Raw genomic sequence first — 27872 nt, 5'->3', positions numbered from 1 at the left:
CTAAAACATAGTTTATTGCAGGTGATAGATATGTTGTAACTGGAATACTAAAGAAAAGAAGAAAAACCAACATTTAAAGTGCAATGATTTAATGACAGATTGTTTTTACTGACAAATGTACTGAGGGCATGTCTAACAGGGATGGTTTAAAAATGGTTCCTTTATAATATAAACATTTCTGATTCATTTATTAAACTATTTACATCAAGATTATTTTTGTCACTATGCAATCTGAGATTCTGGCTTCTAAAAACATCGAAGCTTCCATTTTTCCTGCTCTTCATTTAGTTGTGATAAGGAGGAACATATCAAATTGGCTTAACATCTGGGAGCATAAAACACACACTCAACATGCACAGTTTATTTAAAGACTAACAGCTAACTATTCCCTAAAATAAACAGGATTATCAAATGCAAAGTGTTGCACATTCTTCTATAAATATACAGAGACAGGATTGCTAAATATCACTTTGGACACAAAGCAACCGTGTATTTTTTTGTGTATCTTTTCAAACATCCCTATACATATACAGCCTTGATGGATCAGTAAACTGTAGTGCTGCAAGGTGTACCCCTTTCTGTGACCTTTATAGAGCTTTTTCCTACATTCTTCATTAAATGCTGTAGGTTATTTTACATTCGACTCATCATCGGTGCAATAAATCAGGTACTCCTCCTGTCTTCTGCGCAGCATATGCTGCAAAATCTGATGATTCATATTTAGCTGGTGAAGCTCATTCTGAGGATGTTAGAATGTCTGTGTTGCCAGGTATGAGTTGGACCACAGCTCAGGTAATATTTCCAAGTTTCTGCATGGAATCAACCATACTGTCATTAACATTGGATTTCAGAAGCACTGGAAAAGCATATCCCTTTCGTTTTGCATAACTAATGTCAGGATTATCCCCCAATAAACATCCCAATAATAGGATGTTTAGATGAAAGAAATCATGTTAAAGTTATGACACTACTCTCCACTGCTGATATGCAGTTAATAGGCTTGCATTGTTATAAATGCGTAGCATAACACAGACAATGTTGCCTTGTCTTAATCTGAATAAAGTAAATCTAGAGTCTTCCGTGTACACAAAGCCGGTAACGTCATGTGTTTGGTCAGTCAAGGAATTTCAGAGACCAGATGGTAAAAACCATCAGAAAATAAGCCTGAACTCAAACCTGAGAGGTCAGGAAAAGTAGTTGAAACACCAAGTTTTAAACAAACGCTCGGTGCAGATGGTTTTATTAAATAAGACTTGATTGCAGGTATTATCCTGCCAGGACGTCTGGGAACTCTTGGATACAGGGCACGGTCATTCCATTCTATAATGTACATGCTCAATATATAAGATAACTTTGAGTGAATTGCAGTTGCATAAGCTTCAGCGCACACTTACTTTAACTCATTCATAAGTAAATTACACGTGTCACTTTTTACATCTGCACATAAGATATGAAAAAAATATTCAGGTGTTCAAGTTGCAATATTACTGCAGTACAAATTTTTTAGGAAAGAAGCTAAAAAAAAAAAGGAAAAGGAATGCCGCTGTCTTCATGTAATCAAAATCAGAGTTCAACCAGGCCTGGAAACACAAAATAAATAAATAGACACAGTCCATCACATTCTAACCTGATACCCCGCTCTGATCTCTTGTTGGACACAGTGAAAGGGTGCTGCTATATCTCTGCAGCTCAGGGTGTGACAGGATCTTGGCCTTATCAGTAACATAACCTTAGATTAGATACAGACTAGGTTTAAATGTGCAGAGGTGAGAAGGCGTAAAATGGAAACTGAGCCTCATCCTCATCCAGGAAGAAACACTGGAAGTACGGTAGCTCGTCTGTAGAGAAACATACCAGGATGACTGTTATATTATATTTCATATTTTCCTAGCTCAAAGATTGTGTGTATTTTATTCAATAATAAGGCATTTGTGCTTACCATCCATGGGGAAGCTGTCCATGAGCTTCTCTGTTGATAAGAGAGCAAAAGGTCAATCCACAGATTTATACAAAAGTTATTACCTGAAATTGCAGAACTCTTAGGTACCTTCAACCTTCTCCTCTGTGACAGTCTTCTTGACAGGTTTTTCTAGAACAACAGCTTTGTGAATAAATAATGGAAGCCAAACTGGTATGAGCTGTACAGAAGAATATTGATTTAAATCTTTACCTCTCTTTGCCAGCTCCTCTTTATCTTCAAAAACTCTGTCTTCTGAAAATTACAATATGATCAACATACAAATATTTAGAGGCATTGCATATTTACTGGGCACAATTTAGTTAGAGTATATCTGTAACAAGAGTGTCTTTTCACCATACCTTTAACATCGTCTGTAATAGACTTTTTTGCAACAGCTTTCTCTAAAAAACACAATTTGAGCAAAAAAATAGCTAGTTAATTTTGAGTTTTTTTATTGTAAGAAAAACAAAAAAAGTAAAAAGTTTAAGAGATAACTTATTCAATTAGTCCTCCCATAGTTTCTTCAAAACTGAAAGTGATGCTAAATCTAATCTTATGAAATAAAAAGTCTTTGCATATTAGCCACTCTGATACACCATCAACATAATCACATAAGGATAATAATGTAGTGCATGTAAGAGCACTCCTCTACATTTACTTTCATTGTCAAACAAATCCGCAACATATTGCATTTATGTATACTGTATACCTAGAATTTGCTTTAAATTATATTGTAGGAACAAATAGCATGTTGATGAGCGAAAAAAAAAAAATGCAGTTAAACTCCTGGAGTTCAAGCGGCAGTTCATAGGCCTGAGTTTTCCATGTATAAAAACATATGCAAAGTCTATCTAATAACCAGGTGAACATAGGTTTTCATCTCGAAAATGATAAAAGCAGCATGCTGAAGAATTCAGTGTGTTTGCCTTTATGAAGAAGCACAACATATGGTGATTATCAAAATGAGCAAAATACTGTGAGGATAAGCAAATATATAATCAATTACCACCTGAAATGTGATTTATCGAACCTAAACTGATTTCAGAAGCAGTGTCTACATCTATACAGTTTTAATCACCATCTTCAGTTTAAATAGCAAAGTTATTAATCGAAAAGTTATTAATAGAAAATTTATCTTTTTTAATTTTCATTACTCTGTCACAAGTACAGAGCAACTAAATGAACTCTCTGCATTTAACTAATCCCCTTGGGGAGCAGTGGACTGCCATTGTGCGGCACCCGGGGAGCAGTGTGGGGTTAAGGGTCTTTGCTCAGGGACCCAGAGTGGCAGTCTATGGGAGTTGAACTTAAAACCTCAGGATTCCAAGCTCTATGCCCTAACCACTAGGCAACCTCTACCCATTGACCCAGTGATCAAATGCAATTATTATATTACATTATGCAACCAATAGTTTCTCTCTGCATGATGATATTTTATGACTGCTGTTAACACAGCTATGGTGCTAAAAATAACCAGTCTGCTTTGGCTTCTTCACCTGCCTGTGTTATTATGTTATTATCTTTAATGAAAAAAAAAATCTCCATTGATTAAAAATAGCTGCTGAGTGTTTCCAAGATGTCTGAAAAGATAATGGAATGGAGGTTTCTGAGTGACAATGCTTTCAGAAACTGAAATAGTGACACTGACTGGATGCAACAGTGGAAAAATCCACATACCACAGATTATTTTGATGTTTGTTCCTCAAATTAATCTTATAACAGGCCCTGATATAATATATATATATTTTTTTTATATTTCACACAAACAGGGAAGAGTGTTTCTTTTTTCCCACGCCTGCATCTTCTCGACATATTAGATAATCTCATCTGTGTGCAGTTTGTTGCACTTTGTTGCACTTTGCTGCTGCATTTGGGACTTTCAAAATAAATCCTCGTAGTTCAACCAACTCTCCATAGCACATGCTAAATTATCCCCTACATAAATAGAGTCTGCACCTCTTTTGCACTTTTTTTCAATTGTCACTGCTGACTAATTAGGTCATACAGTCTATTTGCCTGACCAAGCTTTTGTTTGCACAAGCAATTTAAAATTTTTTGGGATCTTACTATACTAGGCAGACTATGAGAGTACTGACTGCCATACAGTATATGTGTCAAAGCCATTCTGAATTGGAGAAGAAATAAAAATGTATTCATTATAAAAATGTATTCATTATTATATGCTGATACATAACTGTAAAAACTGAATTCAAAGTTCAGCCCCTGTTGTAATTTGATTATAATCTGTATGGAGCTTGTGATTGACCAGTTGTTTGAATAATAAACAGTAAACCACATCATTACCTGGTAAATGCAGAAGCATACAAATCAATTATTCTTAATTATAAGTCAGTGCAATAAATAAATAAAGCTAAGATACAACAAAACAAACAGGCATTTCATGTTGTTACCTTTCTTCCTTTCAGTAGGTGCTGGTTTGGCCACAACAACAGGTGCTGAAAGACAGAATAAATAATACATTCAGAGCCCTTTTCCATTTCTAAGCACACTTAAGTTTTATGTCCTCGTTTACTATATGGCAAAATGTTAGAAAGGAGATTTGGTACAAGGTTGATATTAACAACAATATAGACATAGAACTCAATTACATAGCTGCATACAAAAAGTATCATCTAACGTGATAAAATCACTGACACAATAGTATAAAACAAACCTTGAGCTGAGATAAATAAAATAAAAAAGTATGAACAATGTGAAATACCTTTTTTGGGAGCGACTGGTTCAACCCTCTTCTTAAGAGCCTCAGCAACTAAAATAAATAATGTCAATTAAAAAAAAAAGATAAGAGCAGGTTTATAATAAATCAAATTGGACCTATAAATATATTTGGATATCAAACAAGAACATTGTTATATACAACTGACTATTACATTTTCAAATATTACCTTTTTTGACTTTTTCTGGTTTGACTGTGTCCTTTAAAACCACTAGAGTATAATAGAAGGAATGTTTTTATTTTCTGGTTTGGAGTTATTAAGACATTCAGCAAAAGTTCAAATATCAACAATGTAAGACTTTTAGCAGGATGTACTATTCTATGTACTATTCTTACATGGTTGAGAAAAAAACCCTGGATTAGGACATTTGTAGTAAGTTAGCTAAAAAGTGGTACCTTTCCTCGGTGGGACAGCCTTCACTTTTGTCTTTGTTAAGGACACATTTCTGTCTGGTATTTCTAGCGCTGTAAGAAAAATAAATGTTAAGCAAAACTAAAAGCTGGACTATGTACTAAGACAGCATTTAAAATCCAAATATGAACATAGCAATTTGTGTCTCTTACTTTTCACCCTTGGCGCCTTTTTTGCAGCGATAGTAGCAGTTTCTACATAAAGACAGTAGTTTCAGCATCCCCAAAGAACATGACAAGAATCTACCCACAAGTCTTAATTTCAGCGTAATAAAATGTTCAGATTTTAACAATAGGTATAGTTTATTCTATTTGCATCAACGTTATATATAGGTTGTATTGTATAAGAGTACTTTTTTGTACGTTTTATATATTAACTGATATAATCAGCAGGACTCCTGAATGAACACTTTTCTATTTCAGTCAACAACAATAAACTTTAACAATAAAAAAATTAAATATTCCTAATAAAATCCACTTGGGTTGTAACCCTTGAGACTGTATATAATAGATACAATAGGTTTACCTCTTCTTGAACGAGCACGCTTTGATTCCTCTTTGGAAACCTCAACACCTGAAAAGGACAAGAAGAAACAACTGATAATGTACTTTAATTTATTTTTTTTCAAGTTTATTAAAAGTTAGCAAGTGTAAAACATTAAGCAACAGGATGAAGATAAATAATAGGATTTGATTTATAATTACAAATAAAAATACATTTTTTTTCACAATGAAATACACAATGAATATTCAGATAATGTGGATATCGTCTCACCAGATTTTGTTACATTAAGATGCTCCTTTCTGAGGACAGATGCAAACTTGATTGTTCTTTTGGTCTTGATCTCTGAAACAACAAAGATAGATGGAAAAAAGGTAAATTACTGGTTATATTATTGGACAGGAAAAAAGGTACACTGGTAGTTACAAGACTTTATAGTCAATCTGCATCTTTAATCATTTATCTTTTCTTTTGACATAGCTGAGAAGCCTATGTAGACCTTGTCCAGCCATTGACTGCTTTAGTTCCTATGCTCCACTTATGTGGAACAAACTTCCAGAAAACTGTAAAAGTGCAGAAAGCCGGAGTTCCTTTAAATCAAGACTAAAAACACATTTATTTAGGATTGCCTTCAACTGTTCTAGTTAAAGAATTTAACTGAAACATCATTAGTTAAACTTTTTTATTTTCTTTAATCCAATTGTTTTTAATGTTCTTTTTTGTTTCTGCATTTTTTATTTTTTTCCCTACTTGCTTTGATTCTGTTTAATTTTCCTATATTTTAATCATGTAAAGCACTTTCCATTGTCTTTGTACTGAATTGTGCTATACAAATAAATTTGCCTTGCCTTGGCTTGCCTTGCCTTGCTTTCTAAAGATGAATGAAGTGTAAAACCCTAATCAAATGCAATGTTTATGACTATTATTAAGATAAAGTGCTAATTTGGATGCCTGTTGATACATTTCAACTATTAACTTAGGTTGGTATTACTGCAAAACAAGCCACAGACCAGTAAACCAGTATTAAAGAAATGAATTTAGGTTTTTCGGATCACTGTATGTTTTTTGTATGCTCATAGTCTAATCTTTCCAAATGCTTACTTTTTTAAAATCTTTTTCGTTAAAAAGCAGCTAAGGTAGAGACAGCTAGCTGTTAAGCAAATGTAATTGATTTGGTAATATTTGCAATTTGGCTCTTGATTTAAAAGACTGAGCTATGATCATCCCCCTGCCACGTTTAATATGGCAGTGTGCTCATGCAAAAACAACCAAAAATAATTTTTTGTATGGGTTATTTAAGAGAAAATTTTTGATAAATATAATGATGTTTCGTGTAAACATAGACACACACTATGTAAAAATCGCTATATAAAGTATATGTCAGATGGGTAGGCTTGACCTTACATTTACTAAACCTTTCCTTCAATGCTATTTTTTCAGAAAAGTATTCTTTGAAAGGAAATTTTTATTTCTTCTCACCTTCTTTAGATGTCCTTACTTCTCTCTTTCCTGTCGGGAGTTTTAGCTCAGATTTTTCTTCTATTGAAAGTTTAGTTTTTGTTTGTTTTTTGAGAATCTTCTTTGCCTCTGTTTCTTCTTTGGAAGGTTTCTTGTCTTTTGTCTTTTCTATGGGAAGTTTCTTGAGTTTTATTTCATATTCAACAAGTTTCTTCACTTGTTCCTTTTCTTTATGGGCCTTCTTGGTCATTTTTTCATCCTTAGGAGACTTATCTACTTTTATTTCTTTGGGGAGCTTAACAATCTTTATTTCTTCCTTGACAGATTTCTTTTCTTTCTTTTCTTTGGCAGGCTCCGTCAACCTTATTTCATCTTTGAGAAGCTTCTCAACCTTAATTTCCTTTATAGGAAGCTCTTGAGTCTTTAATTCTTTTTTGGAAGGCTTCTTGGCTTTTATTTCCTCTTTGGGATGCTTTTCAACCTTTGCTCCCTCTTTGAGATGCTTCTCAACCTGTATTTCCTCTTTGGGAGATTTCTCACCCTTTATTTCATCTTTTGGAGGCATATCAATATTTTTTTCTTCTTTGGAAGCCTTTTTGACCTTTATTTCCTCTTTGGAAGGCTTCTTGACCTTTATCTCATCTTTCAGTGACTTCTCAACCTTTATTTCCATTTTAGGAGTTTTTTTTATCTTTACTTCCTTTATGGGTGGCTTTTCAACCTTTATCTCTTCTTTGGAAGCCTTTTTGGTCTTTATTTCCTCTTTGGGAGACTTCTCAACCTTTATTTCCTTTTTAGGAGATTTCTTGATCTTTACTTCCTCTATGGGTGGCTTTTCAACCTTTATTTCCTCTTTGACAGGTTTTTCATCCTTGATTTCCTCTTTGGGAGGCTTCTTGACCTTTATCTCCTCTTTCAGTGACTTCTTTGCCTTTATTTCATCTTTTGGAGGCTTCTCAACCTTTATTTCCATCTTAGGAGATGTATTGATCTTTACTTCCTTTGTGGGCGGCTTTTCAGCCTTTATTTCCTCTTTGGCAGGCTTCTCAACCTTTATTTCCTCTTTGGGAGATTTCTTATCCTTTATTTCATCTTTTGGAGGCTTCTCAACCTTTATTTCCATTTTAGGAGATTTCTTGATCTTTACTTCCTCTATGGGCGGCTTTTCAGCCGTTATTTCCTCTTTGGCAGGCTTCTTGACCTTTAGTTCCTCTTTTGGTGATTTCTTGGATTTCATTTCCTCTTTGGGAGGCTTTTCAACCTTTGTTTCCTCTTTGACAGGTTTTTCATCCTTGATTTCCTCTTTGGGAGATTTCTTGGACTTTATTTCCTCTTTGGGAGGCTTTTCAACCTTTGTTTCCTTTTTGGGAGTCTTCTTGACTCCTATATCCTCTTTAGATTTCTTGACTTGTATTTCCTCTTTGGGAGGCGTTTCCACCTTTATTTCCTCTTTGGCAGGCTTCTCAACCTTTATTTCCTCTTTGGGAGATTTCTTATCCTTTATTTCATCTTTTGGAGGCTTCTCAACCTTTATTTCCATTTTAGGAGATTTCTTGATCTTTACTTCCTCTATGGGCGGCTTTTCAGCCTTTATTTCCTCTTTGGCAGGCTTCTTGACCTTTAGTTCCTCTTTTGGTGATTTCTTGGACTTTATTTCCTCTTTGGGAGGCTTTTCAACCTTTGTTTCCTTTTTGGGAGTCTTCTTAACCCCTATATCCTCTTTAGATTTCTTGACTTGTATTTCCTCTTTGGGAGGCGTTTCCACCTTTGTTTCCTCTTTGGGAGTCTTCTTGCCCTTTATTTTCTCTTTTAGAGGCATATCAATCTTTATTTCTTCTTTTGGAGATTTCTTGAGCTTTAATTCTTCTTTGAAAGACTTCTTAATCTTTATTTGTTCTTTTTGAGGGTCCTTGACATTTATTTCCTCTTTAAGAGGCTTCTTGATCTTTATTTCCTCTTTGGGAGTCTTTTTGAACTTTATCTCTTCTTTGGAAGTCTTCTTGGTCTTTATTTCCTCTATAGAAGGTGACTCAATCTTTACTTTCTCTTTGGGAGATTTCTTTTCCTTGATTTCCTCTTTGGCAGACTTCTCAAACTTTATTTGCTCTTTTGAAGGCATATCAATATTTATTTCTTCTTTGGAAGGCGTCTTGACCTTTACTTCCTCTTTCTGAGGTGTCTGAATCTTTATTTTCTCTTTGGGAGGCTTTTCTAACTTAATTTCTTCTTTGGGAGATTTCTTGACCTTAATTTCCTCTTTCAAAGGCATGTCAATCTTTATCTCTTCTTTGGAAGGCTTCTTGACCTCTATTTCTTCTTTCAGAGGCTTCTTCACCTTTATTTCCTCTTTAGGAGATTTGTTAACCTTTATTTCTTCTTTGGAAGGCTTCTTGACCTCTATTTCTTCTTTCAGAGGCTTCTTCACCTTTATTTCCTCTTTAGGAGATTTGTTAACCTTTATTTCTTCTTTGGAAGGCTTCTTGACCTCTATTTCTTCTTTCAGAGGCTTCTTGACCTTTATTTCCTCTTTGGGAGACTTCTTAACCTTTATTTCTTCTGTGGATGGCTTCTTGACTTTTATTTCCTCTTTCTGATGTGTTTCAATCTTTATTTTCTCTTTTGGAGGCTTTTCAAACTTTATTTCCTCTTTGGGAGGCTTGTCAACCTTTTCTTTAGGTGTCATTGTGATGTTTATTTCCTTTTTGAGAGCCATTTTAAACCTAATTTCCTTTTCTAAAGTTTGCTTGACTTTTATTTCTTCTTTTGGAGACTTCTTGACCTTTACATCTTCTCTGGGAGGCATACCCACTTTAGCATCCTCTATAGGAGCCTTCTCAGCCTTTAATTTTTCCTGGGAAGGCTTCTCGACTATTAACTCCTTTTCATGAGGCTTCTTTACATCAACATTTTTGCTGGGGGGCTTCTCAACCTTGATTTCATCTTTTGGAGGCTTCTTTACTTTGACATCTTTGCTGGGGGGCTTCTCAACCTTGATTTCATCTTTTGGAGGCTTCTTTACTTTGACATCTTTGCTGGGGGGCTTCTCAACCTTGATTTCATCTTTTGGAGGCTTCTTTAATTTGACATCTTCTTTGGGAGGCTTCTTGGCCTTTATTTCATTTTTCTGAGGTTTCTCAACTTTTACATCTTCTTTGGAAGGCTTCACCACCTTTGTTTCCTCTTTGGGATGCTTTTCGAATGTTAAATCTTCTTTGGGGGGCTTCTCAACCTTTATTTCCCCTTTGGGAGGCTTCTTTACTGTGACATCTTCTTTAGGAGGCTTCTCTGGCTTTATTTCATTTTTCTGAGGTGTCTCAACTTTAACATCTTCTTTGGAAGGCCTCACCACCTTTGTTTCCTTTTTGGGAGGCTTTTTGACTGTTATTTCCTCTTTGAGAGGCTTCTCAACCTTTATTTCCTTTTTGTGAGGTTTCTTCATTTTTACATCTTCTTTAAGAGGCTTGTCAACCTTTATTTCCTCTATGGGAGGCTTCTTGACCTTTAATTCCTTTTGGGGAGGTTTCTCGACTTTTACATCTTCTTTGAGAGAATCGTTGTACTTTAATTCCTCTTTGGGAGGCTTTTTGACCTTTATTTCCTCTTTGGGAAGCTTCTTGACCTTCAAGTCTTTTTTGTGAGGTTTCTCAACTTTTATATCTATTTTCGGAGACTTGTCCACCTTTCTTTTTTCTTTGGAAGGCTTCTTGACCTTTATTTCCTCTCTCGGATGTTTGTCCTCCCTAATTTCTTCTTTATCCTTAATTTCTTCTTTACTGGTTTTCTTTATCTCACCCATCTTCATCTCTTTTTTGTGAGGCACCTTAGATTTGACCTTTTCTTTCGGAGGCTTCTCAATTTTTATTTCTTCTTTATCCTGTTTCTGGATCTTTATTTCCACTTGTTTGGCCTTTTTCACTCTTATTTCTTCTTTGAGAGGCTTTGTAATGTTTTTTTCTTTTTCAGGAGGCTTCTCAACCTTTATTTCTTCCTTAATTGGCTTCTTTTCATCTTTCTTTTCTTTGAGAGGCTTTTGTTCCTTTGTTGCTTCCTTATGTTGCGTATCAACTGGTATTTCCTGTTTTAAAGATATTTCTACCTTTATTTCATCCTTGAGATTTTTTTCCTCTGCTTTCTTTTCTTTTAAGGGCTTCTCAACCCCTTTTCCTTTAATCGGAAGCTTCTCAACCTTTATCTGTTCTTTTTTAGATCTCTCTATCTTTTCTTTTTCTTTAGGGAGATCCTTTTTCTCTTTTATTTCTTTAGGAGGTTTCTTCTTCTCTTTTAATTCTTTGTGTGGTTTCTTTTCTTCATCCCAGTCTTTCTTATCTTTTACTATCTTAATCTTTTGTTTTGGGGGCTCCTTTTCTTGTTTCTCCTCTTTGGGAGTTTTTTCTGATTTTATGTCGTCTTTATTTGATTTCTTTACTTCTTTTTCTGCTTTCAGAGGTTTCCTTGCCTTTATTTCTTTTTTAGTAGGTTTACCTTCCTTCTTGGTTCTGAAAGGTTTTCCCACCTTAGTTGTTTCTCTTGGAAGGTTTTCATTCTCTCTATCATCTTTTACAAGTTTCTTCTCACCTTCTTGAGTTTTATTTGCTTTTGCTTCTTCTTTCTTTAATGTAGAAGGAAGCTCCACATGTATATCTTCTTTGGGATGTTTCCTGTCTTCCTTTTCCTTGGGATGTTTCCTAAACTTTGATTCTTTTTTGGGTGGTTTGTCAACTTTTATTTTGTCTTTGGTAGCCTTCTTTTCTTTGGGTAGTTTCTCATCTTTCTGTTCTTTGGAGGGTTTCTCAACGTGATGTCTCACTTCTCTCTGATCTTTGGGAGGTTTTTCCATACTAGTTTCATCTACTTTTATTTCTTCTGTGGAAGTTTTATTTGCGGCAGGTGGTTTTTCAGTCTTTAGTTTTTCTTCTGGATGTTTCTTTTGTATTTTTGTTTCTTCTTTTTCTGTGCTAATTTCTTCCTTTGGATGTGTCTTTTCCTCATGAGGTTTCTTCTCATATTTCTTTTCTATAGTAGGTTTCTCAATCTTTATTTCTTCTTGAGCAGGTTTTGTATCTTCTTCCTTTACTTTGTGAGATTTCTTCTCCATCTTAACTTTTTGAGCTGTTTCTACCATTTTTTCCTCTTTAGGAAGTTTCCTCTTTACTTTCTTCTCTTCAAAAGTCGTCTCAACTATAACAGACTTATCTGCCTTTATTTTTTCTTTAGATGGGTTCTTAATCTTTAAATCTTCTTTGGGATGTTTCTCCTTCTTTATTTCCTTTTCCAGATGCTTTTTAATTTTGATGTCTTCTTTAGCAAACTTCTTCATCCCTATTTCCTCTTTGGCAGGCTTTTCTAGCTTTATCTCTTCTTTTGGAGGCTTCACAAGCTTTGTTTCCTCTTTAGGAAGCTTGTCCTCCTCATCAGTTTTCTTGTCTTTCTCTATTTTGTGAGGTTTCTCTGCTTCTAGTTTTTCTTTAGTAAGCTCTTTGAGCTTTATTTCTTCTTTATGTGGCTTTTCTTCCTTATTAGTTTTTTTTACTTCTTTTATGATTTTGGGTTTCTCGATTTTCTTTGCTTTTGTATGGGTCTTTTCTGTCTTATTTTTCATAGAAGTTTCAATTTTTACTTCTTTTATATGTTCCTTTTCTTCTGTTTCCTCTTTGGGATATCTTTCTACCTTTGCTTCCTCTTTCTTTACCTTGGAAAGTTTCTTTACCTTTATTTCTTCTTTTGAGGTTTTCTTTTTCTCTTCATCTTTGGGAGATATCTCTGTCTTGGGAGATTTCTTTTTCTGGGGTAATTTATGCTCCTTCTTTTCTTTGGTGGGTCTTTTTACCTCAGTTTTTTCTTTTGGAATATCCTTTTCCTCTTTCTTTTCTTTGATATACTTTTTTGTTCCAATAGTAATGGCTTCCTCTTCCTTGCCTTCCTTTGGAGGCTTCATTATGGCTGTGTCTTCTAAAAAAAAAAAGAGGACAATGATGATTTACTTTTGGACCTGGTCAGGAAAGAGTCTCTGAATCTCATTGACACTTCCAGGTTTAATATATAAAAGTACCAAAGATACAACATTTTATGAAAGTCCTATATTAAAATAAAAACAAACATATACAGGGTAAAATGGATATTTTACACACAGTATAAAGACAAATAACCTTTTTACTTTTCTTTCTTTACAAAAAGTCAGACAATTTTTTCTCTTTTTTTTAGGTTAGTTGGGATAACCATTTTCTATTTCCATTTTGCTAAACACCTTAAAACTTTATATATTTTATCTTATATATTAGTATAAGTTAAGATACTTTTTATTTCATTTGTATATTTTTTCCTTGTAATTTACACATGGATGGATGGATGGATGGATGGATGGATGGATGGATGGATGGATGGATGGATGGATGGATGGATGGATGGATGGATGGATTTTTTCCAGATAGAATTGGTTTAACTGAGTCAGGATTCAATGTTGCTTTGGTTGTTCAGACCTTTTAAGCTATGCTCACATATTTTGGATTTAAGATCAGGGCTTTGGAAATTACTCTCTAAAATATCATTTTATTTTTCATTAACCACTTTATAGGTAGCTGAGCAAATGATTTGGCTCATTCTTCATTGTCTAGCCTCTTTTTTCTACCTGGGCTTTAAACTTCTGCAGTTGTCTGAAATACTCAACATTTAAAATTCTATTTTTTTTCTCCAGGATGTCATATATTCTGTAAATTGCACCAAAAAACAAATGTTTCAATTGCAAGCTTTATCCTATCTCTAAATACATTTTTTATAGATTCTTTGTAGAAAAAAAAATCTCTTAGCAGTGTAATGAAGGATATTGTCCTCTGAAGGCTCTTATGCCACAAGGCTTTGCCCCTGTTCTTTAGGTTGGACTGATCACTCTTTAAATAACATTATAATTCACACTTACATTAGTAAATAACTTTAAAATGGGACTTAAACTTTTACATATTTAAGTGAGGTGGAGGAATCATACATCATTGGGCTAATTGACTGGAAGTCAACAGTGTCAAAAAAGAAACATTTCTGGATGGTTTCTATCTCTCAGTGATGTCAGTAATCTGTGTCACACCAAGCTGGTGTATATCTGACAGGGTGTGTCATTATTTTAGGCCTGAAAAGTGGCTTATTTGCTCTCCACTGCCACAGCTACAGATAAATGTCACCTTTATCAAACCTGACCATTAAAAACTGCATCTTTACTATTAATATCTATCAAGGCTGATGTATCTTCCCATTCTTTTCTCCTGGCTTTGTGACTTAGAAATTAAGATGATAACTTTTGACTTCTGATAAGGGAGATTAGATAAAACATAAGAATTTATACATTATACCATGGGTAGAACAAAAAAAATGTAATTACAAAATCTCATTAGAGATTAATAGTTAATAGAGAAATACACACATCTCATATATTTAACAACCTACGTCTTGGATAGATGATACACAGGAAGTAAAAGTAATTGAAATCCAAATATTCATATTTCCTTTTAAACTGTGAAAAATTTTGCTTTTGTGTCATCTTAGTGTGAAATAATACTTAGTTCATTAGTTATAAATGTTTTTACTAAAATATGAAAGAATTATCTTTGTTAAAGGCATCCCTTGATCAATATTAGCAGAACTTACAACACAGATATATATATACAAGTTAGAAATAAAGATATTCATCCACTGATTTCTTGTTTTATTTTTATTTTTTGATATTTCGCGAAATCTACCTAAGCAATGTAAAAGACAATTTCTTAAATTGTAAGTTTGTCAAATATAACTGAAAACGATATGGCTCTATTTGTCAAGTTAAACCATAACGAATAAATGAAGTTGGGTAAACTTAAGTCCACCATTTTTACCAAGTGAAGCAATTTATTTCAGTGAGAGCTGCAGTTCCTTTCGGCTACAATGTTCTAATTCTTATAAGAGAATTGGAAGAGAGAAAGGCGCAGAATTAAAAATCAGACGTAAATCTTTGTAAATTGTGTGTGGAAAATAGCAAAGAGAGTTTGAATGCCAGGATTGTGTTATTATTGCTAAATATTGCTTTGACAATATCATCTATAATAAATCATATTTTCTGTCTAATCCGTCTCTTATCTTCTGTTCTGCTTCTGTGACCTTTAGCTCGTTAGGCTTTAGTGTCTGTATCATGTTTTTTTTTTTTACTGCTTTGAGACTTTATGTAATAGGCTAGATATTGCATTGACATGCAAAGTGTCCTTTCATTATACTGTAGGGCAGTGCAGGTTTAACCTAAAATTCTTAATTTCACTGAGTTTTTTTTTTTTTTTGTATACAGGTTAAGATTTTTTATATGGGGTTCTGCTGATTGTTTAAAGGATAATTAAGCATAGCTGACAGTCAGATCATTCTCAATTTGGACTGCAAAAAAAGTCTTTCTAATCTCTCATCGATGTTCAGTCCAAAGCTACTTCCATCTGTCTAAAAGACAGCTCCATGTCTGAACATTTATATTGTCATGTGCCCTCTATCCCCGTCTTTTGACAGCCTTAGATAGCTGATAACTTTATCTAGTATTCTTTCCTTATAGACTGCTGAGTCTAAATGTCTCCAGGAAATTATATCCACCAGCAGGAGCTTGTTCAACTTTCCTCTTATTTGATAAGGGTTCATAATCGCTTATGTCATAGAAATCAGGAGGAATTTCAAGGTGTTGCCTTATTGTATATCTCGTACCATGTCTTTTGGTTGTGCTGTTCTTTTTTCATCTCGCTACAGGTGATGAAGCAGACTGAAAATGTTTTGTCATTGTCTCCTTTCTATCTCCTCTTTCTTTCATCTTTTCTCTTTTTTTTCTCTTTTTTTTCCTTTTTCTTCTTCTGTTTTTCTGCTCTACTTACATTGCAGTGTCCATATAAACTGTAAAACTCCCTGCATAATCATAATAAAGCAAGATATATGCATGAAACAAGTGGAGCTATATGGCAATTGCCATACTGCTACACTTGTGAAAGTAAAATCTGTTGGGCTCTTTTTGGCATCAAGACAATTATTCTTATTGCCACATTGCCGGACAGGACACTGTAAAAAAAAAAAAAAAAAAAAAAAAGAAATCAGGAGGAATAAGATAAATAAGGTGAAAGAAAAAGCAGAAAATAAGATTCGATTGAAAAGAGTCTTCGGAAAACAGACTCAGATTTAATTAAAATCCAGATTAGAGCTTTTTTGTTTGCATATTTTTAACAACAGTTAACAATAAAAAGAAATAAGCAGAAAAGTTTTTTATCCTTTTAAGTTGAGGAAAGGTGTTTAGACTGACAATATTGCATATAGTAATTAGGGTTTAAATTCTGAATAAAATTACTGAAAATTTGCTGCAGCTGCAGTAAATGTGTAATTATTTCACGTAATACATTTTGTTTAGTCACCAAGTGTCTGTTTCAGGGCGTTCAAATAAGAGAGTCATAGAACTATAACCAACAGTTCTATAACAGTAATAATTTATTATAACTTGTCACAAAATCACTTTGAGCCTAATGGAAAAATATTATTACAAGAAAGAATAAAGGGATCTTGTTATCCTTTCATTTTACGCTAAGTTGAGAGAGGAGCAAACTATTGTCAGCATTACAAGTCCCACAGAATCATTAACAAAACACAACAAAGCATTAGCAGCCACCTACTTTCTTTAGAGCCTATAATTGGTTATGATTTACAGTCTTTGGGGTTGTGTTGGTTTTTATTTAGATTTTTTATTCCCATGTCGGTGCAGACTGCTCAAACAAAATGTTTATGTTATAAGTCTTTATATTTATTCTAACTTTACCTGACTGTATTTATGCATTCGGGTAAATGCTGAGCTGTGTTATTGTGAATGTTGTGCTTGGAGAAGAAAATAATAATTAACCCTGTTATATATCCTGTGAGGTTAAATATGGAAAGGGGCCATAGAGGAATGTAACAAGGAAATGAGTGAAAAATAATGGTCAAAATTAAATTTAACTAAAAATAGTCCCGTTTGTGCAGAAACCCTGTTCACAGTGGAATAATACAAGCAGCCTTAACCAGCCAATTTCAGATTCCACATATAATGGGGTTGCATTTTTTTTGTACATTTTTTTTTTGTCTTTTTTGTCTTTATCATACTATTACTAAAACTCTTTATCTGCCAAGTTACCATTTCTGGATATAAACCACTTTGCAGCAAAAGAAGCAACATTGTTAGGTTGTATGTGGTCTGCAGGGTCCCCCTGCGTCTTGAGGCTGAGTGTAACTGCTTAATAAAATAATAATAGTAACCTAATGTTGCCTACTGTGTGTGATATGTTACCCACTATAAAGTAAGCAAAAAATAAGATTAATAATTCAAGTTAACTGCATAAAAAAGTTAATAAGCTTAACTATAAACTTAAAGGTATAGTGGAGGATTTTAGCAAATTTCTGAAAATATCCACCCTTTCCACTTAAAAAAAAAAGAACATGCACAACCCTGTACCCACTCCCTAGAGGGAACGCCTATTAAACGTGTGCGAGAGCATGCAGGAGCCCATTTCTCCTCGTGCACGCTGTTTAAAAGTTGCTGTTTGCATCGCTCATACAAGCTTACTTTCCAAAAGAAGATTTGCAATTTTTCCACAATGTCAGACTCACCAAAGGTAAGTGAAAATGGGGACGAGCACATAGGACAGGCTAAGGTAAACATATCACCAGAATGATTTACAATTAGGAGGACCACTTATTTAGATGATCACCCCAGAAAAAGAACAACCTCCACTGTACCTTTAACTAATAAGTTAAACTATAAAATGAAAAACAGTTTCAACTGTTTAACAGATACAGTAGCTGTTGTAAGAAAATAAGCCCAACACCTTTTCCATATCAAATGTGGATATTTTGCTTTAAACATTCAGCTGAAAACTAAAGCTCTATTAAAAAAACAAAGGTGTAATAGGTGACAAAGCCTGGATTAAACTAAAACTTTCTTCAATCATATATGTATTAAACTTTTACATTCTATATTCTTCTCTTTTGTCCCAATCTTCCATTGATCATAGCTCCCTGTTATACAATGCAGCAGTTCTTTAAATATCTATATTGTGGATATATCTACTATCTCTCTCGCCTAGCCAAAACATATACAATCATATTCAATGAATAAGAATATCTGTTCTATGTGAATTAATCAGATTAAAATGACCTTTTGAAAACACCCTTTAAGTGGGCATTTAAAATATTTAATTAAGCCCAAATTTATCTTGGTGTTATTAAGGTTTATCTAAAAATATTTTACTTTTTAAAGGGTTTAAGCTCATGTTTGATGGCAAGTGTTTATGATGAATGTTCAATATGACATTAAATATAATAGCAATAGCAAAAAATGCATAAACTAGTCATTTAATATGGTTAATGCAGGGAATGTTTTTACATATTCCAACACCTTAATGGAAAATTGAGTATTTTTGATGGTTGTACCTGTCTTATAGCGGTCGATGTGTTCTTTTTGTGACGCTTTTGGCTTTTTAGTCTCGTTGTTGCTGTTATTTTCACCATGATCGTGTTTTAGTTCACTATAATTAAATGCTGGAGATAATCCAGATTTTTCCATGTTGGATTCACCAGTTTCGGGTACAACACTGTCATTAACAGGAGTTTGAGGCAGAAGAGGTTTGAGCTGTTTTTCCAAACCTTCATGCTGAGTTCTGTCATCTTTCCCCTCTTCGTCATTGAATTCCTCATTGGTGGTGGATTCCTCCTCTTCCTCCTGATCTAGTGCTGTGCCTTCAGTTTTTATCTTCTCTGGTTTTTCCTTCTTCTCTGTTACCCCACCCTCTTGCAAGTCTTTAGTTTCAAGCTCCCCCTCTTCTTCCTCTCCTTTCTCATCTAATCTTGCTTCGATTTTGGGTTTCTCTTCTTGATCATCTATCCCGCCCTCTCTTGTTAATCTGTCTTCTTCTCCGTCTTTTGCCAAGATGTCCTCTGTTTTATTGTCTTCCTCATTTTGTTCCTGTCCCATTTCTAATTTATCTTCCTCCTCCTCTTGCCCTTCAAACACTCCATCTCCTTCTTCAACCAAGATATCCTCTGTTTTATCTTGTTCATGTCCTGTTTTTAATTTCTCATCTTTGTCTTCTTTGTCTTCCTCATGCACCAGTTGTGTGGAAACTTCCAGTGATGTAATATCATCTACAGTCTCTTCTTCCTTTACAGTTCTGTCTTCCTTAGTTCCAACGTTTATGACCCCTTCCTTCAGTGAAGGCTTATGTTGCTTTTCTTCCACGTGTTTCACTAATAATGTGATAGTATCAAATTAGGCAGCTCAATTTCAGCTTGCTGAATGTGACTGAATAAAAAAAAAAGAAGAATGAATACCCTCGTCTTCCTCTTCTATGGTCACTCCAGAGTCACCAGTAGCTCCAGTTGCTTCTTCAACCTCCGCCTGCTCTGCAGCAGAGATGGCTTCACCTTCGCCCGCATGCATCACTTCTGCAACTGTATCAGGATCGTATCATCACCACTAAACTCTGATCCAATAATCTACATAAAAATGCAGCTTAACTTGGTCTTTAGATCAAATTTTAAGTGTGAAAATGACAGAAAATGTAAAAATGAATGTCAAACTTCTTTGATTTCATGCATATGTCAAAACAAACACAACAACAACAACAAAAACAGTTAATACAATTGCATATTAAAAAAAAACAGTATAGGTTGAAAATATTTGCACACTGGCACTATTCAGATGAATCAATTACCTAATAAATATTTTTTTCCTAACCTTCAGTCAGGAAAATTTCTAACCAATTTATTTTCAGTAAAAGCAAGAAACTTTGGTCTGAACTTCAATCTGAAACAATCTCTGGATAAAAAATTCACATCTAAAAACATAATCATTGGAAGACCTTCAATAAGTAAATACAAAATGCAGTTTTCAGTTGTTTTTTCATTAAAAAAGGACAAAAGAATTTCAACATCAACCTGACTCTATGGGAAAAAAAACAGTTGTTACCTTTGTCAAATCATAAATAAATTGAATATAATAATAAAGTAATTAACTAATGAACAATATTCCCTTTTTTTTTAGGAAAGCTAAGTTCTGTTTCAAAAGCCATTCTTGATGTCAGAAAGCACAAACTTTCTCACAACATAAAATAGGCTAAAAAATCCCATTATGCCCTGAACAGATTAGAAAGTCACTGACATGGATCAGTGTGTTATAAGCAATCGTCACCTCACCTCTAATCAACTAGAATTAGTGATTAAATCTCTTCCAGGAAGTCACTAAACAGCTAATATGGAGCACTGCAGGATATGTATATGTCTGTATGATCCAAAATCCTAGTGCATTTAGAGGATTAAAGTTGTGTGAGAATGGGAGAATTTTAAGGTCACTGCAGACAAAGAGAACACAAAGATCCTTTCCAAATTCTCTTTCCTGACCTAGATCACACACAAATGGACTGAACCCTGAATTCTGCTCTATATCACAAAATCCTGAAAGAAAATATGCCCCACTATCAGTTTAGAATTTAAGCAAACTTTGGTTGTGTAGAAGACAATGATCTGGAGATTGAAAGCAAGTCCAACCTGATTGGCCCAAAAATCTATGGCAGAATAAAGGCTTTGAATCTTAAATACCAGTAGGTAATTTATACTTGATACGCTTTATAACTGACCAAATAAAAAAAACACCTCAATATTAGTGAGCCAAACTTTCCACATGACATACAATCAGTGTGTTCTGAACAATTTGTTAGGTTTCAGTGCCTATTATTTTTCCCATAAGGCCAGGCCTTATAAAAGCCTTTCTTCCCTGTATACATGAAATCATGATTTTAAAACTGCATTTTGTACCGACCAAAGTGATGCTGCTGAACATTCTCAGTGATTCTCACCTGGATACTGATCAAGGATATATTTGCATTATGCTGAAGTATTTAAGTATGAAAAAAAGCAAATGAATGAGAAAATAGTGTTCGCATACAGTTTACATTCAGTCACAAAGCAAAATGCTCAAAACAGAAAAGTGCAACATTATGGCATGTTTTTTTATGGTCCCATATGCATACATACACCTTTTATTAACAGGATGAACACAATGCAGTTTTGTGAAAGAATACAACAACAAATGTTGATAACATAGAAAAGAGCCAGTAAAACTGTAACAACTGGTTGTTTAAAGTATTTATTATGAGACAAAATAACACACATTTAGTCATGCCACGGTAAGAAAAAACAAAGGCCAACTGTGTTAAAATGTTGGCAAATGTATCACATTAAGACGTTGGATAAGAAACATCACTTCATAAACCTAATTATGGGAAATGCAGTTAAATGCCAAAATGCAAGGGATGTTTTTAGAGGAAAACATTCACCCAATCCATTCACTTCATTTATTTGCAACACACCTGCTTGTGTTAAATAAAGTAATATCTTCACTGCATGATGGCTTTTTCTTACCTTTTTCAAGTGGAGGTAAAAATTCCCCTACAGTGCAGATATGTAGCTGTTTTAATGAATAAATGTCTGGCTTTTTTCCAACAACACACAGTAAAATATTGCTGCTCCTACCTTTCTTTCTCACCAGGTGAATATCAGATGGAGAAACAACAGCTTCATCTAAAAAAAAAAAAAAAAAAGGTTCTTGTTTTATAACACTTTCTTTACTGAAAAAAAACACAAGGCTTCGTGCTCTGCCCTAAACTTTTCTCATATCTTTATCAACATTTATGAAATGAATTTGCTGACAACATATTTAGTCATGCATTACAGCATTAATCAAAAAGTCAAACCTTTTTCAGTGACAACATTTACAGCCAGAGGAATGGCAGGCTCACCTAAAACAGAGCAAAGAAGCATTTATGAGATCTCAAAGTATATTTCATGATTAACGGATATTGCTTACACTCCTACCTTGATCCCCACCCAGCACGCTTGACATGTAACCCAAGAACAACTCCTTCTTGCTGCTAAATTCCAACACTGCATCCTCGACAACCTTCATTGGGTCAACAGACACTTCTGGGGTGATGTCTGAAACCCACAGCATGTTTTTGTAATGAATGCGAGGAATGTTATTAAATATATGAAATTAATACTTTACATCAGGATAGTTTATGGCACACCTTGTTCACGCATCAGCATTGTGGAGAAAAAGCCCATAATTGTGGTTATCTGTTCTTTGACGAATTCTACAATTGTTTTCAGAGCTGATAAGGGGCTGAATCCCACGGCCTCCTGTATGTCTGAGCAGCAGAAAAAAATTGCAAAAGCTTTAAATAAATTGTAATAAACTGTGTAACTGAGATAAAAGTCAATCAATCTGACTGTTACTGTACCATTTAACGTATCCAATACTACGCCCAAGGCAGCACAGAGCCAGTTCTGGATGTATCCTGTGATATCACTTACAAATTCATTCAAAATATGGAAAACATTTCTGCCAATGACAACGGGGTCAACAAAGCTGGTGTCAATTGTTCCTGTGAAAAGCACAGAATTGGAAGGACAAGAGTCGTTTATTAGGATTAATAATTATGCATAATTAATTAACATTTCAACACTAAAGAGAATCACAATAAGCATTTCTTAGAACACAAAAATACAAATAAACACCTACATTGAAAGTTAGCTGATAGTAAACGTAATCTCACCCAACATGTAAGTTCAGTTTAAATAAAACTTCTGGATTTTTAATTTTAAATCTAAACCACGTAGACTTTTAGCAATTTTTACAGACATTTTAAACTGTCTTTAAACATTGTGAAAATCAGTAAAGCAAATTAAAGGATATACAAAAGATTTCCTTGTTTAAGTTTATTTAGGATGAAAATCTAACAGTTAAAATGTAAAATTGTTCATGCATTTACTATTTAAAAGGAAAAAAAAAACATTTAAACTATAAAAATAGTAAAACATTTTTCCTCGAATACAAAATAGTTTTCTTTTCTGGTATGATTACAAAATAAAAAGAAGAAAGCAGGGAGGCCGTACCTTTAAAGATATCCAGTAAGGTATCTATTATTGCACAAAGTATGTCCTGAATGTAGCCCACTAATCCACTCACAGCATCATTTGTGATGTGGAAGAAATTCCTGCCAAGGACCACCGGGTCGGCATAGCTGACATCTGTTGTTCCTAAGAGCAAAACAGGAAGAGCTTCAGGGAATTAAGGGTACATCAATTAAGTGTTACTGTATCGGGCGCTGCAACACCACTGTCAATAAAAGACTTGTTGGTTAATAAATAAATAATGAGACATGTTATTAAAGAAATGTACTTGAATTTCTCTTATCTGAAAAATTATATTGTGGGCTAATATGTGAAGCAGAGTTTCTGCTGGATTTTTTTGTGTGTGAAAAATTGCACTCAAAAACACAAATTTGTTTTTTAAAATCACTGAAATGTTAATTCAAACGTTTAAAATAGATATCTTATTTTGAATAAAACATGAGTTTTCCATTTGTACTATAAGCTCAGTCTTTGCTGCTTTTTTCATAGTCTTTTTCATAGAAAGCCCCTCCCCAAATGTGGTATTTCAGTTTTTTTTTTATCTGCTTTGAATTATTAAATTTTCAGTTTCAAAAATGTATTTCCTACTGAGACATTTTTTTGCTGTTGAAAGTGAGTTATTTAGTTCCACTGTTGCCACATGCTTTTTGTTCACTTTAACAACAGTGGCTTTAAAACGATACACCAGCTGATTTGACGGCATCAAATTTTATCTTTGGAATCTTAATTATTCATTTATCTAAATGAGATGTACTACCTTTAGTTATATCCAGTACAGTGTCTATGATGGCACAGAGTGTGTCCTGGATGTAGCCTGTTATTCCACCAACAGCATCATTTATAACGTTAAAAAAATTCCTGCCCAGTAGCACAGGATCGAGGAAGCTAATGTCAGTGGTTCCTGAAAAACACAAATGTGATCTAATAAAAAAAAAAAATCCTGATACAAAATGTAGTCCAAACTGTGTGAACAAAACAGTCATGTGAAGAATTAGGACACCCCACAAATTGAATCTCCATGATATCTATTTTTAGATTCATTTCTGGAAAAGAAAAAGATTTATTTGCAGGGTAAAGTTCTGCTCCATTATCAATATAATTTCAGGTGGTCTAACATTTCCTCCAAACAGGTTGTGATACCTAACAGAAATATTGTTGACTTCTATGATGGTATACTCTAATAATGTCAAACATTTATTAAATTTTTTTTTTTTTGCAGCTATGGTTTTCTCACAAAGCAAGTGAATCCTCCTCGCACACCTCTCGGGCAAAGTAAAACATTTGCTATCTCTTTCAGAATACAGAGGCATGCACTTTCATATCAACAGTAGGCAGACCCTGCACTAGATCATTCTAGTAATTTTACAGACTTATTTCAGCTTATCTAATTTAAGCTTTTGTTCTTGTCTGTAGTCATTATTTTATCTCTGACCAAACCACTAATCTACTTTCCTAAGGCCTAAAGGAGCTTTCTTGGTGTCACTAAAGTGCTCCCTCTGACTTTCATGTTGGAATAAATGTAAAAATGTTGCAATTTATGCCAGTGTTAATAAAGTGTTGTCATAGGGTGCCCTAATTGACCTGATATGACTTGAAGTTGTTCTCAGATGGCATTCACGTGTAGGTAGATACCTTTCACTACATCCAATATAGAGTCCACTAGGAGGCAGAGCACAGTCTGGATGAAGCCCACCACTTCAGACATGAAGTTATTAGTAACCCTGAACAACCCTCTGCCTATTATCACAGGGTCAATATAGCTCAGATCAATTTTTCCTGAGGAGAAGGCAACAGCATTTTGGAGGAACATTTTCATAATTAGTTCAAGCTGCCGGTTTGAACAGGAATCTCTAGAGAAATTAGAAGTAGGAATTCAAACTGAAGATGCACCTTCTTTTAGATCCAAAACTGTGTCCTTGACAGTATCCACAATGGCACACAGTACGTCCCTGAAGCAGCCAATCACTCCATACACAAAGTCATTGGTTGAATGGAAAGCTCTTCTTCCAATGACTACAGGATCGATGTAGCTGAGGTAGAAGGTTCCTGTAGTTCAGATACAGTCACATTAAATGTCACCTTTTTTTCCCATCTGTTTTGTTGGATAAATGTACATTGTCGTACCTTCTTCATCAGAAAAATACTGAACAAATGCATGTTTAGCTTCTGTAACTTCTTCAACGACATAAGATGCAAGAGATGAGGGGTTACTTAAATCAGGAGCACATTCTGAAAAGAGAACCAAGCCAGTTCAGTTCCAATGCTGCTTTGCATATTTATGATGAAGCATTTCTCCCACTTGTACCTTGGAACTTATTGAACAGACTGGACACCTCATCTACAGCATCGTTTACAGCTTGAACTGGGTCCGTAATGATTTGGTGAACATCTGGGGACATTAAGGACAAAAAAAAGTAATGTTCAGAAATCTGTGTAATATGTGTCAACACAATTCTAAGCGTTTGGGACTCACCTGGAACTGCTTTGTACTCTACAAAGTCAAACATCACCACACCCACAACTATCCAGGACAAGAGAGCAGCTAGTGCAATCAGCAGTTCAACAGATACTTTCACCTTTCTGAAGAGCTCGACACCTTTGGATCTGAGAGAGCTTGTTTGTGCGACTTTGCTGGAGCCCCCGGCTGCACCCACCGAGGGGGGGCTGGATCCTGTGAGTACGATATACAAGATAATTGGATGGTCAAGCTGCATCAGTAGCAAGCTGTTTATTTGTAGAAGGAATCAAAAGTGATGAGACTTAATTATAGAGTTTGTTTCACCAGGGGGCATTAATACCTTATGGTTTTCATATGTAAAATGTTTTATTCTTTTTTTTCCTCCAGAGTTTTTCATTGTCATTACACTGTCACAAGTACAGAGCAACGAAATTAACTCTCTGCATTTAAGCCTTGGGGAGCAGTGGGCTGCCATTGTGCGGCGCCCGGGGGGCAGTGTGGGGTTAAAGGGTCTTGCTCATAGACCCAGAGCGGCAGTCCATGGGAGTGGTGCTTATACTCAGAGCCTCAGGATTCCAGCCCTAACCATTGGGCCACCAATCCCCAAAGCATGCATTAGTGTGAATGGTCTTGCCTTAGGACCCACACTGACAGCTCCTTCCCCTCAGCTGGGATGCAAACCCAGACCTCCTTTTTGCAGGAGCGGTGAATTACCACTTGAGCTAGCTTTTAGAAGCCTCTGATAAAAAGGAAATGTGATTAATCAGAGGCTTTTAGTAAACTCTGTTTAAAAAAAACAATAAAAAACTCTACCCATTAAATAATAAGTCTTTTAAAATAAAATTTGTCTCTAAAAAAAACATAAATCAAAACAGAAACAGTTTAATCTTGGCTGTATGTAAGAAATGACTTAAATGCTTCTGTTGTATAAAGATGACTTTATTCATGATCCGACACTGCCTTGCAACAATCTTCATATATCTTAACATTGTATATTTTCTTGGAATTAGTTTTATGATAGCGCAATGAAGATTTGAAGAACTGCACATAAATAAGTAGAAGACAAAATGATACATGTATTTTGCAGCATTTCTCTTGTGCAGCATTTTCTATCTCATATGTTGTAGTCTAATGTTTGCTTTTGCTGTAGTTTTTGTATACGTAAACTTTTATTTAGCTCCATGATGCTTTAACCAGGACTGCCACTCATGCCAGTGAAATCATGCCCACTGCATCATGCTGCTGCCATGTCTGATGATAGGCGGTCCGGTTGGATCTATACTGAAATCAGAACATGGATGGGCCCTGTTTACTTAATTAGACAGCTTTTAGCATCAGCTGGTTTCACTCAGTCATATGTAGGGGTATAAGCAGGTCACATTTTACATATTTTTATATAAAAAAAACTCAGCATCAATTTATATCTATGTGTGCTTCCCTTTTGACTTTACAAACAAGCACTAAATTGTGTTTATTCTATCATAAGAGTCCTAATAATGTCCAATTCAGTTTGTATTTTTTATTTTTTGCTGTAACTTGACCAAATGTTCAAGGGCTAAGAATACTTTCACAATGCTCAGTAAATGCAAATACACCCAGGACTCCAAGGAATAAACAGCAGCTATCGACCTGGGAACTATAGAAAAACTGGAAGTGATTCAATCTGGGATAGAAAAAAAAACAACTTTAATCAGAAAAGCCCAACTTTCTTTTCTCACCACAGTTGTTCAAACCTAAAGTCAGCAGCAGCAGCTGAAGTCATGTCTGTCATATGAGAGCAATGCCAATTCTATTGCAACATGATATCTAGTATTTATAGCAACCATTTCAGCACATACTCTAAAGAAGAAGCTGTTTATCAAAACATCCCTGTTTATGTATTAAAAGAGCAGATATCCTTCAGGATTTGATTTATTAGATAATTAATCCTGATTATTGCTATAGCTGTCCTACCTTCAGCCATGGTGATATGGTGACTATCTCAGAGAGATGAACCAAACCTCTTCATTTAGAACGGACTGGGGATTGCTTCAATATATCCAATCCAACTTATAGCACATCAACTTATTTAAAGAAAAATAAATCCTAGTTCCACATAGTAAATTATTCCATTTTCAATTCTTCTTCTTTGATCCTCCAGTTATCCGAAGTGACGTGGTGAAAAAAAAATGGAATGGGAAATGAAATAAAAAAATAATAATTGTTACAGGGTAAAGTGAAAGCTTGGAGGGAAATTTGGAGCTGCCAGTGTGGCAGCTAAGAGGCAGGACTGGGGACAGTGGGGGACCAGCAGAGCAAGGAGGGAAGGGGCCAAGCAAAGCAAAGTTCTGGATGGGGTTAGGGGAACAGACAGACGATCCCACCCAGTGTTATTGGT

At 34.7% G+C, this 27872-nt stretch overlaps 1 protein-coding gene across 12 annotated transcripts; it reads right to left on the bottom strand.

Moving 5' to 3' along the window:
* Positions 1–72: 72 nt before the first annotated feature.
* si:ch211-266g18.10 (titin) lies at positions 73–27872 on the bottom strand. 12 transcript variants are annotated; one of them, XM_038273242.1, is made up of 29 exons: positions 27449–27872; positions 25511–25708; positions 25343–25426; positions 25162–25266; positions 24928–25083; positions 24670–24813; positions 23795–23938; positions 23020–23163; positions 22365–22508; positions 22152–22271; positions 21940–22059; positions 21819–21863; positions 21598–21645; positions 21487–21513; positions 19399–19518; positions 18502–19314; positions 8726–13017; positions 7090–8278; positions 5884–5955; positions 5635–5682; positions 5262–5303; positions 5094–5162; positions 4867–4908; positions 4683–4730; positions 4372–4416; positions 2171–2361; positions 2048–2089; positions 1940–1969; positions 73–1838 (listed from the first exon to the last, which is right to left on the bottom strand). In XM_038273242.1, exons 1-26 carry the CDS (start codon positions 27456–27458, stop codon positions 2246–2248), a joined length of 8385 nt encoding a protein of 2794 aa, XP_038129170.1. In that variant the 5' UTR covers positions 27459–27872; the 3' UTR covers positions 73–1838; positions 1940–1969; positions 2048–2089; positions 2171–2245. The 12 variants fall into 12 exon arrangements, with proteins under 12 accessions (XP_038129170.1, XP_038129127.1, XP_038129132.1 ...); XM_038273199.1 differs by having other exon boundaries at positions 7090–8089; positions 8120–13017; positions 27449–27870; XM_038273204.1 differs by having other exon boundaries at positions 7090–8695; positions 27449–27870.

This window comes from Cyprinodon tularosa, unplaced genomic scaffold, assembly GCF_016077235.1.
Source record: "Cyprinodon tularosa strain WSP-4 unplaced genomic scaffold, ASM1607723v1 ctg120, whole genome shotgun sequence".
Classification (NCBI taxonomy): Eukaryota; Metazoa; Chordata; class Actinopteri; order Cyprinodontiformes; family Cyprinodontidae; genus Cyprinodon; species Cyprinodon tularosa.
The sequence above is the reverse complement of the archived record's forward strand: the minus strand, read 5'-3'. Positions and strand labels throughout refer to the sequence as shown.

Bases quoted from the DNA above. Each gene is read 5' to 3' on its own strand.
- si:ch211-266g18.10 (XM_038273188.1), bottom strand. The intron at 21,864-21,939 runs GTAGGAGTGTAA...GCTCTGTTTTAG, and splicing joins CGTGCTGGGTGGGGATCAAG to GTGAGCCTGCCATTCCTCTG. The intron at 19,315-19,398 runs GTATTCATTCTT...TCACATTATTAG, and splicing joins CATAGAAGAGGAAGACGAGG to TGAAACACGTGGAAGAAAAG.